We start from the raw sequence: 15,173 nt of genomic DNA on the forward strand, positions 1-15,173 counted from the left end.
TCACCCAAGCAGCCTCCCACATTCAAATTCTCGACCAAGTCCTCCTTATTTGTTAAAATCAAATCCAGTACAGTTTCTCCCCTGCTGGCTTTTTCAACTTTTTGGAATAAAAAATTGTCTCCAATGCAGTCTAAGAACTTATTGGATAGTCTGTGCCTCGCTGTATTAGTGTCCCAGCATATATCTGGATAGTTAAAGTCCCCCATCACCACCAAATCCTGGGCTCTGGATGATTTTGTTAGTTGTTTAAAAAAAGCATCCTCCACCTCTTCCACCTGGTTAGGTGGCCTGTAGTAGACTCCTAACAGGACATCACCCTTGTTTTTTACCCCTCTTAAACTAACCCACAGACTCTCAACACGTCCATCTCCTATGTCCATCTCCACCTCAGTCCAAGTGTGTACACTTTTTATATATGAGGCAACACCTCCCCCCTTTTTTCCCTGTCTATCTTTCCTAACCGGGCTGTAGCCTTCAATACCAACATTCCAATCATGTGTATTATCCCACCAAGTTTCTGTGATGCCAATGATATCATAGTTGTATTTATTTATTAGCACTTCCAGTTCTTCCTGTTTATTACCCATACTTCTTGCATTGGTATATAGGCATCTTAGATATTGATTTGAACTTTAGTATTGTCTGCAAACTTTGACACCTCACAGTTTATCCCTTTCTCAAGATCATGTATGAATAAGTTGAATAGGATTGGTGCTAGGACTGACCTTTGGGAACACCATTAGTTACCTCTTTCCATTCTGAAAATTTACCATTTCTTCCTACCCTCTGTTTTCTGTCTTTTAACCAGTTCTCAGTCCATGAAAAGACTTCCCTCTTATCCCGTGACAACTTAATTTATGTAAGAGCATTTAGTGAGGGACTTTGTCAAAGGCTTTCTGGAACTCCAAGAACGCTACATCTACTGGATCCCCCTAATCCACATTTGTTGACCCCTTCATAGAACTTTAATAGATTAGTAAGATGTGATTTCCCTTTACAGAAACCATGTTGACTTTCACCCAACAAATTATGTTCTTCTATGTGTCTGACAATTTTGTTCTTTACTGTGGTTTCAACTGATTTGCCCAGTACTAACATTAGATATAGGCAATTTATTCTAGTTTTTAAACAGCCTGAAAGTTAGGAAGATTTTTCGAATTTCCACTCTAAACCTCCCTTGCTGCAATTTAAGTCCATTACTTCTTGTTCCAGTTCTTTAAAGTTGTGGCTCTGGCAGAAGTTTGAGCTGAGCTCCCACCCAAGCTGCAACTTCAAAGCACTGTAGACACAGAATTCCTCTGTCTCACATAATTTTGTATTTGTATTTTCCTTCTTAAGTACATTTTGCTTGAGTGCCCCAGTTCTGTCTTTGGCTCACCAGAGGCCACTGTGATGCTGGACTCAATACTCAATAACAAGTAGGATGACTTCATGTCACCCTTCTGTTTGTGAGTCCATTGATGGCTGACCAACCGGACTCTGGAGCCACAGATCTTATTGCAGAAATGGCAGGTGTTGGTAGCTGTTGGGACAATATTTGCTGGTCTTTACTCCTTCTCTGCCTCTCCTCATCTCTGCTGCAACGGGACCTCTCAAATTGCACCATTCCCTCATGGATTACCACTGTCCACTGAGGAGACAGTTCTGAACAAGGTTCTCCCAAGTGTCATTACCAGTGCTACACCTTCTCATGTGTGCCTTCAGCATGTCCTTACATCACTTCTGCTGGCCTCACTCCTCCAATAGCCAGAATGAAGGGCCAGATGAGTTCAGGTTCACTGACATGGCACCACAGCGACCATTACCCCAACTCTCCCAAGTTTTTGCACTGCTTCTGCTAGGTACAGGAAATTAAGTTCTGTATTGTAATGACTGCACAAAGTTCTGCGTTAATATGCCTACTAAGGAGTCTATTTGTCAAAAAAAAATTACCAGAATCTGTTTATTTTTTGTCAGTATTGTTACAGGCATACCCACCTACAGATATTTTGACATAAATTACCAATATAATTGAAACTTACATTTTTATGTTGTGTTATTTTGACAAAATATGCAGAATTTTACAGAATTTTTAAAATTTTGGCACAGATGTCCTCCTGAAGTAACACAGCTGTTTTTAGCATGTTACCACTAGCTCAGGTCTCTAAACCTGGGATGCAGAATGCTTGCTGTGGGCTGTCTAGACTTAAACTAAGCAAATCAAGGATGTGTAAATTTTAGGTGCTGGACTTATATAAGTTCCCTGACACTGTATATAGCAAATATTTCACAGCTTTATATGATATTGTTAACTCAAGGTTCTGTTTACCGTCTTGGTGGATATTATTGCGTCCCTAGCTATTTTCCTCTACCAGTAAAAAGTCTTTCTGTCTCAGGTTCTATTTGCATGAACCACCATTTTTGTATCTGTGTGTAGCTCATTAGTTTGTGGCAAATTTGGAAAGCCTTAAGAATGAAAAGTACTCTGTATAACCAGATTCTTATGCATGATAACTTTTTAAAGGGCTTCTGTATTTCAGAATCTAAAACCAGGTGAGCTGCCACAACCTAATTTTCGAGATGAATACAATCTTGGTGACATTTTCCTAGGCGTAGAGTATATCTATCATCAATGCCAAGAAAATGGAGAGGATTACTACAATATTCTTACGGTAAGTATTTGCTATCAGGGAGGAGCTATCAAGGAGGCCGAGCACTTAAACCCCGCTAGTAAGCGACCAGGGAGCTTGCGAACAGGGTGAGTGCTAACAGGAGGGAGTTTTGAGAGGGGAGTTTAGAGGGGGAGCTTGGAGGGAGCCAGTGACTTCTATTGCCCTTAAACTTAAATCCTTTATAACAACCTCTATCTGAAACATTTAATAAAACCCTCATATATAATTAGAGTAGGAAATGGAGGCAGAAGCTCAGCAGCAGAGTGGGGGCTATCCTGTTTATTGTGTCAAGTGCAATATGTATGACTACCTACCCTGTGGGTGGGTGGCGTGTGTGTGCGCGCGATGCAAGGAGCTCCTGGCCCTCAGAGACCGAGTGCGTGCTTTGGAGGCCAGGGTGGCTGAACTGGAGGAGCTAAGGAAGGCAGAGGTGTTTGTTGATGAGACCTTCCGGGACATAGTAGGGCTGTCCCACCTCCAGTCTGACAGTCCTGATGCTGTTACGGAGGATGAAAGGCAGTCAATGGGAGCAGAGGGAAACCATCCCATAGTTGGGACCCTCCTTCCAGAGGGTGCTATGGTATCCTCTCGCGCCGAGGATACTTCTCCGGGGGAGGGAGCGCCAGCTGTTAGGAAGAAGCAGGTTTTAGTAGTGGGGGATTCGATCATTAGAAATATAGATAGTTGGGTTTGTGATGACCGGGAGAACCGTATGGTGACTTGCCTCCCTGGTGCGAAGGTTGTGGATCTCTCGAGGCATCTAGACAGACTTATGGGCAGTGCTGGGGAGGAGCCAGTGGTCATGGTACATGTCAGTACCAATGACATAGGGAAGGGTAGAAGAGATGTTCTGGAGGCCAAATTTAGGTTACTAGGAAAGAGACTGAAATCCAGAACATCTATGGTGGCATTCTCTGAAATGCTTCCAGTTCCACGCGCAGGGCCAGATAGACAGGCAGAACTTCAGAGTCTCAATGCGTGGATGAGACGATGGTGTAGGGAAGAGGGGTTTAGATTTATTAGGAACTGGGGACACTTTTGGGGTAGGGGGAGCCTATACAGGAATGATGGGCTCTACCTAAATCAAGGTGGATCCAGACTGCTGGCATTAAACATTAAAAAGGTCGTAGAGCACTTTTTAAACTAAGAGGTGGGGGAAAGCCGATTGGTGCGGGGGAGCACGTGGATCGGACGGAGACTTCTCTTACATGAGGCGCCATAGATAGGGATGCCCTAGAAGTTAGTCAGATAGGGAATGTGGGAAATAATATATGGGCAAGATCAGATGTGAAACAATCGCATATAAAAAAATCCAGGGCGTCTGTGAAAGGCGGACATATAAATAGTGGTAGTTTTTTAAAGTGCTTTTACACAAATGCTAGGAGTCTGTCTAATAAGATGGGTGAACTGGAGTACCTCATATCAAAGGAGGAAGTTGACATAATAGGCATCACAGAAACATGGTGGAATGAGGACAATCAGTGGGACACTATCATACCGGGATATAAATTATATCGGAAAGACAGAACAGGTCGTGCGGGTGGCGGAGTGGTATTATATGTGAAGGATAATATAGAATCAAATGAAACAAAAATCCTAAAGGAATCAAAATGTTCCATAGAATCATTATGGATAACAATTCATTCCTCTAATATGAATATGGCATTAGGAATATATTACCGACCACCTAACCAGGACAGTGATAGTGATGGTGAAATGTTAAGGGAGATTAAAGAGGCTATCACAATAAAAAACACAGTAATAATAGGAGATTTCAATTATCCCCATATTGATTGAGTACATGTCACCTCAGGACGGGATTCAGAGATTAAATTTCTTGATGCCTTAAATGACTGCTTCTTGGAGCAGCTAGTAGAGGAACCCACAAGGGGAGAGTCAATTCTCAATCTAGTCCTGACTGGAATGCAGGATTTGGTCCAAGAGGTAACTGTTACTGGACCACTTGGAAATAGTGACCACAATATAAGAACTTTTAATATTCCTGTGTTGGCAAGAACACCGCAACGGTCAAACACTCTGGCATTTAATTTCAAAAAGGGGTATTACACTAAAATGAGGAAGCTAGTTAAACAGAAACTAAAAGGTAGAGTAACTAAACTAAAATCCCTGGAAGCTGCATGGAAACTGTTTAAAGACACCATACTAGAGGCCCAACTTAAATGTATACTCCAAATAAAAAAACACAGTAAGAGACCTAACAGAGAACCACCATGGCTTAACAGCCATGTTAAAAAGGCAGTGAGAGAGAAAAGGGCAGCTTTTAAAAAGTGGAAGTCAAATCCTAGCGAGGAAAATAGAAAGGAACATAAACACTCCCAAATTAAGTGTCATAACGTAGTAAGAAAAGCCAAAAAAGATTTTGAGGAACAGCTAGCCAAAAATTCAAAAAATGATAGTAAAATGTTTTTTTAAATACATTAGAAGCAGGAAGCCTGCTAAAAAAGCAGTGGGGCCCTTGGACGATAAAGATATAAAAGGAGCAATCAAGGAAGACAGTGCCATTGCGGAGCGATTAAATGATTTCTTTGCTTCAGTCTTCACGGCTGAGGATGTTACAGAGGTTCCTAAATCTGAGCCAGCCTTTTTAGGTGACAAATCTGAGGAACTCTCCCAGATTGAAGTGACATTAGAGGAGGTTTTGGAGTTAATTGATAAGCTGAATAGTAACAAGTCTCCAGGACCAGACGGTATTCACCCAAGGGTTCTGAAAGAACTCAAATGTGAAATTGCGGAGTTATTAACAGTGGTTTGTAACCTATCCTTTAAATTCGCTTCGGTACCCAATGACTGGAAGATGGCCAATATAACGCCAATATTTAAAAAAGGCTCCAGAGGACACCCTGGCAATTATAGACCGATAAGTCTAACATCAGTACCAGGCAAATTAATAGAAACAATAGTAAAGAATAAAATTGCAAGGCATGTAGAAGAGCACGAATTGTTGGGCAAAAGTCAGCATGGTTTCTGCAGAGCGAAGTCATGTTTAACTAATCTATTAGAATTCTTTGAAGGGGTTAATAAACATGCGGACAAGGGGCACCCAGTGGACATAATATACCTAGATTTCCAGAAAGCCTTTGACACGGTCCCACACCAAAGGCTTTTATGTAAATTAGGCGGTCATGGGATAGGAGGAAAGATCCTTTCATGGATCGGGAATTGGTTAAAAGACAGAAAACAAAGGGTTGGAATAAATGGTAAATTTTCACAATGGAGTGGGGTAACTAGTGGTGTTCCCCAAGGGTCAGTCCTGGGACCGATCCTGTTCAACTTGTTCATCAATGATCTAGAAAATGAGGTAAGCAGTGAGGTGGCAAAGTTTGCAGATGACACCAAGTTGTTCAGGACAGTCAAAACCAAAAGGGATTGTGAAGAACTACAAAAAGATCTCAGCAAACTGAGTGATTGGGCAGCAAAATGGCAAATGAAATTTAATGTGGGTAAGTGTAAGGTAATGCACATTGGAAAAAATAACCCAAATTACACGTACAACATGATGGGGTCAAATTTAGCTACGACAGATCAGGAAAGGGATCTTGGAGTTATAGTGGATAGCTCTCTGAAGACATCCACACAGTGTGCAGCGGCAGTTAGTAAAGCAAATAGGATGTTAGGAATTATTAAAAAAGGGATAGATAATAAGACAGAAGATATCATACTTCCCCTGTATAAAACTATGGTACACCCACATCTTGAGTACTGTGTGCAGATGTGGTCTCCTCACCTCAAAAAAGATATATTGGCATTAGAAAAGGTACAGAAAAGGGCGACTAAGATGATTAGGGGTTTGGAACGGGTCCCATATGGGGAGAGGCTAGAGAGACTGGGACTTTTCAGTTTGGAAAAGAGGCGATTGAGGGGCAATATGATAGAGGTATATAAAATCATGAATGGTGTGGAGAAAGTGAATATAGAAAAATTATTTACCTTTTCCCATAATACAAGAACTAGGGGACACCAAATGAAATTGATGGGTAGTAGGTTCAAAACTAATAAAAGGAAATTTTTCTTCACACAGCGCACAGTCAACCTGTGGAACTCGTTGCCGGAGGAGGCTGTGAAGGCCAGGACTCTATTAGGGTTTAAAAAAGAGCTTGATAAATTTTTACAGGTTAGGTTCATAAATGGCTATTAGCCAGGGGTAAAGTATGGTGCCCTAGCCTTCAGTACAAGGGCAGGAGATGGATGGCAAGAGATAAATCACTTGATCATTGTCTTCTGTTCTCCTTCTCTGGGGCACCTGGCATTGGCCACTGTCGGCAGACGGGATACTGGGCTGGATGGACCTTTGGTCTGACCCAGTATGGCCATTCTTATGTTCTTATGTTCTTACTAGAATCATAGAATCATAGAATACAAGGACTGGAAGGGACCTCGACAGGCCATCGAGTCCAGCCCCCTGCTCCAATGGCAGGACCAAGTACTGTCTAAACCATCCATGATAGACATCTGTCTAACCTGTTCTTAAATATCTCCAGCAGTGGAGATTCCACAACCTCCCCTGGCAATTTATTCCACTGTTTGACCACCCTGACTGTTAGGAACTTTTTCCTAATGTCCAGCGTAAACGTCCCTTGCTGCAGTTTAAGCCCATTGCCTCTTGTTCAATCCTCAGAGGACAAGAAGAACAAGTTTTCTCCCTCCTCCTTATGACACCCTTTTAGATACCTGAAAACCGCTATCATGTCGCCCCTCAATCTTCTCTTTTCCAAACTGAACAAGCCCAATTCTTTCAGCCTTTCTTCATAGGTCACATTCTCTAGACCTTTAATCATTCTTGTCACTCTTTTCCGGACCCTCTGTAATTTCTCCAAATCTTTCTGGAACTGCGGTGCCCAGAACTGGACACAATACTCCAAGTGAGGCCTAACCAGCACAGAGTAGAACAGAAGAATGACGTCTCATGTCTTGTTCACAACGCACCTGTTAATGCATCCCAGAATCATGTTTGCTTTTTTTGCAACAGCATCACACTGTTGACTCATATTTAGCTTGTGGTCCACTATAACCCCTAGATCCCTTTCTGCTGTAGTCATTCCTAGAGAGTCTCTCCCCATTCTGTATGTGTGAAACTGATTGTTCCTTCCCAAGTGGAGCACTTTGCATTTGTCCTTATTCAACTTCATCCTGTTTACCTCAGACCATTTCTCCAATTTATCCAGATCATTTTGAATTATGACCCTATCCTCCAAAGCAGTTGCAACCCCTCCCAGCTTGGTATCATCTGCAAACTTAATAAGCGTACTTTCTATGCCAATATCTAAATCATTGAGGAAGATATTGAACAGAACCGATCCTAACACAGACCCCTGCAGAACCCCACTTGTTATACTTTTCCAGCAGGATTGAGAACCATTAAGAACTTCTCTCTGGGTACGGTTATCCAGTTATGCACTCACCTTATAGTACCCTCATCTAAATTGTATTTGCCTAGTTTTTTTATAAGAATATCATGTGAGACCGTATCAAATGCTTTACTGAAGTCTAGGTATACCACATCTATCACTTCTCCCGTGTCCAAAAGGCTCTTTATCCTATCAAAAAAAGCTGTCAGATTGGTTTGACATGATTTATTCTTTACAAATCCATGCTGGTTGTTCCCTATCACCTTACCACCTTCCAAGTGCTTGCAGATGATTTCTTTAATTACCTTCTCCATTTTCTTTCCTGACACAGAAGTTAAGATGACTGGCCTGTAGTTTCCTGGGTTATTCTTATTCCCCTTTTTATAGATGAGCACTATATTTGCCCTTTTCCAGTCTTCTGGAATCTCTTCTGTCTCCCATGATTTTCCAAAGATGATAGATAAAGACTCAGATACCTCCTCTATCAGCTCCTTGAGGATTCTAGGATGCATTTCATCAGGCCCTGGTGACTTGCAGACATCTAATTTTCCTACGTGATTTTTAACTTGTTATTTTTTTATTTCAACTTCTAACCCTACCCCTTTCCCACTATCATTCACTGTGTTGGGCATTCCTTCTTTGGACTTCTCAGTGAAGACTGAAACAAAGAAGTTATTAAGCATCTCTGCCATTTCCAAGTTCCCTGTTATTGTTTCTCCCTCCTCACTGAGCAATGACCCTACCCTGTCCCTGTCTTCCTCTTATTTCTAATATATTTATAAAAAGCCTTCTTGTTTCCCTTTATGCCTGTAGCTAGTTTTAACTCATTTTATGCCTTAGCCCTTCTAATCTTGCTCCTGCATGCTCATGTTGTTTGCCTATATTCGTCCTTCGTAATTTGTCCTTGTTTCCATTTTTATACGATTCCTTTTTTATTTTGAGATCATGCAAGATCTGGTTAAGCCAAGGCGGTCTCTTGCCATATTTTCTGTCTTTCCTACACAGCGGGATAGCTTGCTTTTGGGCCCTTAATAATGTTCCTTTGAAAAACTGGCAACTCTCCTCATCTGTTTTTCCCCTCAGTTTTGCTTCCCATGGGACTTACTTACCAGCTCTCTGAGTTTACCAAAATCTGCCCTCCTGAAATCCATTATCTCTATTTTGCTGTTTTCCCTTCTTCCCTTCTTTAGAATTGTGAATTCTATGATTTCATGATCACTTTCACCCAAGCTGCCTTCCACTTTCAGGTTCTCTACCAATTCCTCCCTATTTGTTAAAATCAAATCTAGAACCGCTTACCCCTGGTAGCTTTTTCAACCTTTTGGAATAAAAAATTGTCTCCAATGCAATCCAAGAACTTACTGGGTAGTCTGTGCCCCGCTGTATTAGTTTCCCAACATATATCTGGATAGTTGAAGTCCCCCATCACCACCAAATCCAGGGCCCTGCATGACTTTGTTAGTTGGTTAATAAAAGCCTCATCCACCTCTTCCACCTGGGTAGGCGGCCCGTAGTAGACTCCTAGCAGGAAATCACCCTTGTTTTTTTACCCCTCTTAGTCTAACCCAGGGACTCTCAACATGTCCATCTGCTACGTCCATCTCCACCTCAGTCCCAGTGTGTACATTTTTAATATATAAGGCAACACCTCCCTACTTTCTTTCCTGTCTATCCTTCCTACGCAGGCTGTACCCATCAATACCAACATTCCAATCATGTGCGTTATCCCACCAAGTTTCCGTGATGCCAACAGTGTCATAGTTGTACTTATTTATTAGCACTTCCAGTTCTTCCTGCTTATTACCCATACTTCTTGCATTTGTATATAGGCATCTAAAATATTGATTTGATCTTGCCTTCCTGTTTTGCCCTGACCCTCTTTTTACTCTGACGTTGCCCATACTGCCTCCCATTTCTGACGCATCTCCCAGGTTTCCATGTTCTCCACTTACCTGTTGGCTTTTCTCCCCTGTCCCTGTCAAACCTAGTTTAAAGCCCTCCTCACTAGGTTAGCCAGTCTGTGTCCAAATACAGTATTTTCCCTCCTGGAAAGGTGAACACCATCTCTGCCTAGCCGTCCTTCCTGGAATAGCATCCCATGGTCGAGGAAGCCAAAGCCTTCCTGGCGACACCATCTTGGAAGCCAGGCATTCACCTCTATGATGCACCTGGCTCTGCCTGGGCCCCTACCACTGACAGGCAGAATTGAGGAGAATACCACCTGTGCCCCAAACTCCCTCACCCGTGCCCTCAGAGCCCTGAAGTCTTCTAACAGTTCTTCTAACGGTCTCTCTGAGACATTCAGCTCCAACTGTGCTTTGTATAGATTGGTGCAATATCTCATCCATCGCTGTACAACCCTCTCCTTGTTCATGAGCACCTCGTTTTCACCTTTGATCACCATCTGCTTTGGCTGCCACTTCCTATTAATATTCTTAATCATTTTATACGTCTTCCTGGTCTTACACTTGCCATAATATCTCTCTGTATCTTCACACTGCTCCTCTAACCATTTTGCCTTATCCATTCTGATCGCTTTCCTTACGTCATTGCATTTCACTCTGTATAGTGACAAAGCATCAGTGTAGACATTGCAACTTGTTCAATTGCTATATCTGGCCTCACATGACCACACAGCTCAATGTGTTGAGCCCATCTGTTTTGTATTCCTGATACACAGGCAGGCATCCCTCTCCTTTAAAAGCTCTGGGAAGTTCTGACAGCTGAGCATGATCAGCTCTGGCAGCAAAGAGCAAATCATTTACATAGAATGCTTTTGTCTCCCACACTTTGAAACAGCAGGCAGTGGTACACATGTGTGTATGCCCGTGAGAGAGAGGGAGACTGTGTTGTGCAGAGACAGGGAGGGAGGCAGGGGATGATGTTGGGAAGGTGCCCCCACCCCCTGCCTCAGGACCAATGTTCTATCGAATCTTTTCCATCCATGCGTGGATTCTATCCATACATGTGTAGAATAAATTTTTTGTGCTCTGTGACATGTCCAAAGGTTCAGCTCCAGTAGAAATAAATAAACTAGCTGCGGGCCGTCTGCTAAAGAGTTGGGTGGCATTTGACTCTCTACTGAGTGGCCACATAAGTACACCTCTTACAGGAACGCTGTTCAGGACTGACTGCTTCTGGTAGCTGTCTGAACTTAGAGTCAGCAAGCTGATGCACTCATTCTGTCCAGCATACGCTCTGTTCCTCTTTGCTCTGTTCCTCCTTGCTCCCTGTCACACACACTTCCCTCACATGCTTCAGCAAAAAGCAACTGGCAGTCTGACAGTTTGCCCATGGAATGATGGGATTGAGAAACATGCATCATGTGATGCTGTTTGTAACAGAGAGATAGCCTTGCTAGTCTATATACTATCAAAACAAAAAAGCAGTCCAGTAGCACTTTAAAGATTAACAAAATAATTTATTAGGTGATGAGCTTTCATGGAACAGACCCACTTCTTCAGACCATAGCCATACCAGAACAGATTCAATATTTAAGGCACAGAGAACCAAAAATAGTAATCAAGGTTGACAAATCAGAAAAATTATTATCAAGGTGAGCAAATCAGAGAGCAGAGGGGCAGAAGGAGCTGGGGGGCAAGTCAAAAATTAAATAAAGCAAAGTATGTAAAAGAGCCCCTATAATGAACTAGAAAATTGTCATCCTGGTTCAAACCACATGTTAATGTGTTGAATTTGAATATAAAAGAGAATTCAGCAGCCTCTCTTTCCAAACGGTTGTGAAAATTCCTTTTCAGTAAAACACATACTTTTGGGTTATTAACAGAATGGCCCACTCCATTAAAGTGCTGGCTGACAGGTTTGTGAATCAGGACTGTTTTTATTGTTGTTTTATGCCCATTAATTCTTTGTCTAAGAGAGTTTGAAGTCTGTCCAATATACAAAGCATGTGGGCATTGTTGGCACATGATGGCATATATGATGTTAGTTGAGGAACATGAGAATGTGCCCGTGATTCTGTGAATAACCTGGTTAGGTCCAGTGATGGTATCTCTAGAATAGATATGTGGACATAGTTGGCAACGGGCCAATTTTATGAGGATTCTCACCCTGAACCACAGTCTATACCGCAGGAATACCAATCCTGGAACTTTTCCTTGGACCGTGGAAAACTTGTCCATGTCTATGATAAGTGGTGATCTGCTAACTAAAATCATGCCAGATTATGGATGTTGCTAGAGAGTTCCAAGTTGGAGAGATTCAGTCTGCAGTTAACTTTATTACTGTCCCTTTCTTGGTGAAGATCTGTGTTAAATATTGCAAGACAGCCCCTGTATATTACAGTGATGCACACATGCATACGTGTTTAGGAATCTGTAAAATACTAAAACCGTTTTTGTTGTTTCTTTGGACAGGTGACTGCAGCTCATGGGCTGTGCCATTTGCTAGGATACCAGCACAATACAGAAGCAGAGTGGGAGCAGGTACCTAAGCTGAGATAGATGTATTAAGAATGCCTGAAGCATATCAGTAATGGTACAAATCAAAACCATATTGTAAATGCAGAGAAATTTTCCTGAAGCATATCATAGTATAACCTTCTAATTTTGATGCTCTCAGGGGCACTTTGCAGCTAGTCACTCAGTCACATAAACCAAAAAAGTAATAGTATGAAGTTCTAATAGTGCCTTTCATCTTAGAGAATCCTCAAAAAACTACATATTTGGAATGGTAGCAGGTTCATAAACAGGGGTTAGTCTGGATACTTTCATCCTTAACCGTGGGGACAAACTATGCCTCCATGGAGCAGGAGTCAACATAGCAGCTATAATACACTGCAAGGCTACAGTACTTTAGGAAAGGAAGTGATTTAAAAAAAATCTAATTGAAATGGCAGATGGAATCTTAGGGAACAATGCTATGCAGTTACAAATAGCCTTCCAGCAGAGCATCTCAAAGATGTTAGCCTCTTTTACAAATGTAAAAACAGAGACAAGAGTTTAACTATTTGCAAAAGTTCACACAGAAGACTACTTAGGGTAGACAACAGAACCTGGGTATGCCAGTTCTCTCTTCTGGCTACTGGAGTATGTATACTCCTATAAGCAAGTGCAATTAACCACATTGGAGTCTTGCCAGAACATCAAATTCACACCTTTTTCTTGTGGAAAAAGTCACATGAGCTGTTTAATGACACATCTAGTCAGGGCCTACTTTTTACTTTCTGAAAATTAGGACCTTTAACAACCTGATGTCCTAACTCTAATTTGGGGATTATTTAAGTGTTTACTCAGAGGCAAGAATCACCTTTTGTAGCAGAAACACGTATGACTGCCTAGATTTCTTTTGGTTTCATGTGATTACTGGCCAAGTGGAACCTTGCTTTCTTTGTGAGAGTTGACAGGATCATAGGCAAAATGCACATGCCTGCGGGAATATCTCCAGTTTTCTTAACGAACTGTAGAAATGAGAGTGCAATCAATGAGAGCTAAGGACAGACAGCATCTTGCAAAGGTACTGTGTATCTGGAAGAACTGAGTAGTAGAAGAGATTTGAAATCCTTTAACGAAAGGGTCTGTGTAAGGGCAGTCTAAGAGTGCAATCCCATAAATGCCTATCCATTTGTTGACTGAAGTTGGAAATCTGGTTAGGAATATTGTTTTGGGTGTCAGCTTGCCAAATCTGACCCGAGAATGACTGTCCTGAGAAGTATCAGAGAGGTAGCTGTATTAGTCTGTAGCTTTGAGAACAACAAAAAGTCTTGTGGCACCTCATAGACTAACAGATATTTTGGAGCATAAGCTCTTTGCCCATGAAAGCTTATGCTCCAAAATATCTGTTAGTCTGTAAGGTGCCACAAGACTTTTTGTTGCCTTGAGAAGTTCACCCTCCACCCCCGTTACAGACATTAAGAGCTAAAAAGTTCTGTGTCTGGAGGTGGGCCAGCAATCACACATACACTCTGTGCAGTACCAAACTAAAACAAATTTTATTACAACTGATATTAAGATAACATTAAAAAAATGCCGCAGGTGAGGAACACATAAATGAATTTGATTGTCTCAGTTAATAACATAAGTGTAACCTGAGTATACAATTGCAAATGCTTAGTATAACACCATACTCACGCTTCTGCCTGAAGACCTGAGGAGTTGAAAGACTAGTCTCGCTCTGCTGATGGTGAGATGTGAGAGAGTATTATAACAGAGGAAATGAAAAGATTTAAAGAGGTACTAGTACTCATGAATAGAAAAGGTAAAGGAAAAGAGAGTTTGAGGAAGAAAATCCTCTCTTTGAGGAAAAAGAATCCATCATAATGCTGTTGGCTGTGGGGTGTTATAGGCCTTCTTGAGTCACTTTGGCCAAGCCTTCCCAAGCCCAAACCAGACTTCCACTGCCTAAGATTTTGAGGGTACATGCACCTGATTCAGGGATTAGACTGACACTCCTTTGAATATCCATGAGATGTGGCTTCACACCCCTGTGAATAATCTCCTAAACTGGGCATCTGTGGTTCGAATGCCGAAAAGTGCCATATCTATGGTAAAGTCGGATGTCCAGTCTGACAGGGTCATTGTATTTTTGGCTCCTTCAGATATCACACAAGAAACTCACGTTCTGTGCCAGCACACTGGCCCCTTTGCCCTTAGACTAGCTGAGTTAGAAGGGTAGAAATTTCTACATATTCACACCTACCTAAATATAAAAACTGTGCTAAAGGTATCAATCCCCTGTAGATCCTTACATTACTGCTGGGGTAGAATAAAACAGTGGAAGTTTTAAAATAGATAAGCTTGAATATAAGCCTGCAAGTTATAAATCAAATATACATACTTACAGTCAGAACATTCTAGATTTATTGTTTCTCAAGGATACTATATTGAATGTGTGGACAGAGGTCAGGAAAATACACCGTTTCCTAACGACCAGCACTGCAGACTCAAGATGGAGTCTTTGTAACTTACTCATAACCAGTAGTTATCTTCTGGCAGTGAAATTACATCCTGTGTGACACCTGTGCAACCCAATTGTGTGAAGAGAATCCAGCTAACGTCATCTTAACCATATTGGTCTTGCAGTTACTTTTGTCTATAACTTATCTGATTTGACTTTGAATTCAAAGATGGGTAGATCTTATGAGGAAGAATTTACTATTTTTACATAGTTTATTTTTCAGATTAGAACAGTACTTTAA

At 41.6% G+C, this 15,173-nt stretch overlaps 1 protein-coding gene across 6 annotated transcripts in view; it reads left to right on the top strand.

Annotated features, from left to right (window-relative positions):
* The window catches only part of YBEY (ybeY metalloendoribonuclease), a 29,837-nt gene that overhangs the window by 7,563 nt on the left and 7,101 nt on the right, over window positions 1-15,173 (top strand). For all 6 annotated transcript variants that reach the window (XM_075001498.1, XM_075001502.1, XM_075001496.1 and 3 more), the window contains 2 exons: window positions 2,520-2,651; window positions 12,394-12,462. In XM_075001498.1, coding sequence (XP_074857599.1) covers window positions 2,520-2,651; window positions 12,394-12,462 — 201 coding nt within the window. The remainder of the gene's footprint in view (window positions 1-2,519; window positions 2,652-12,393; window positions 12,463-15,173) is intronic.

Source organism: Carettochelys insculpta, chromosome 8 (genome assembly GCF_033958435.1).
Source record: "Carettochelys insculpta isolate YL-2023 chromosome 8, ASM3395843v1, whole genome shotgun sequence".
NCBI classification, from domain to species: domain Eukaryota; kingdom Metazoa; phylum Chordata; order Testudines; family Carettochelyidae; genus Carettochelys; species Carettochelys insculpta.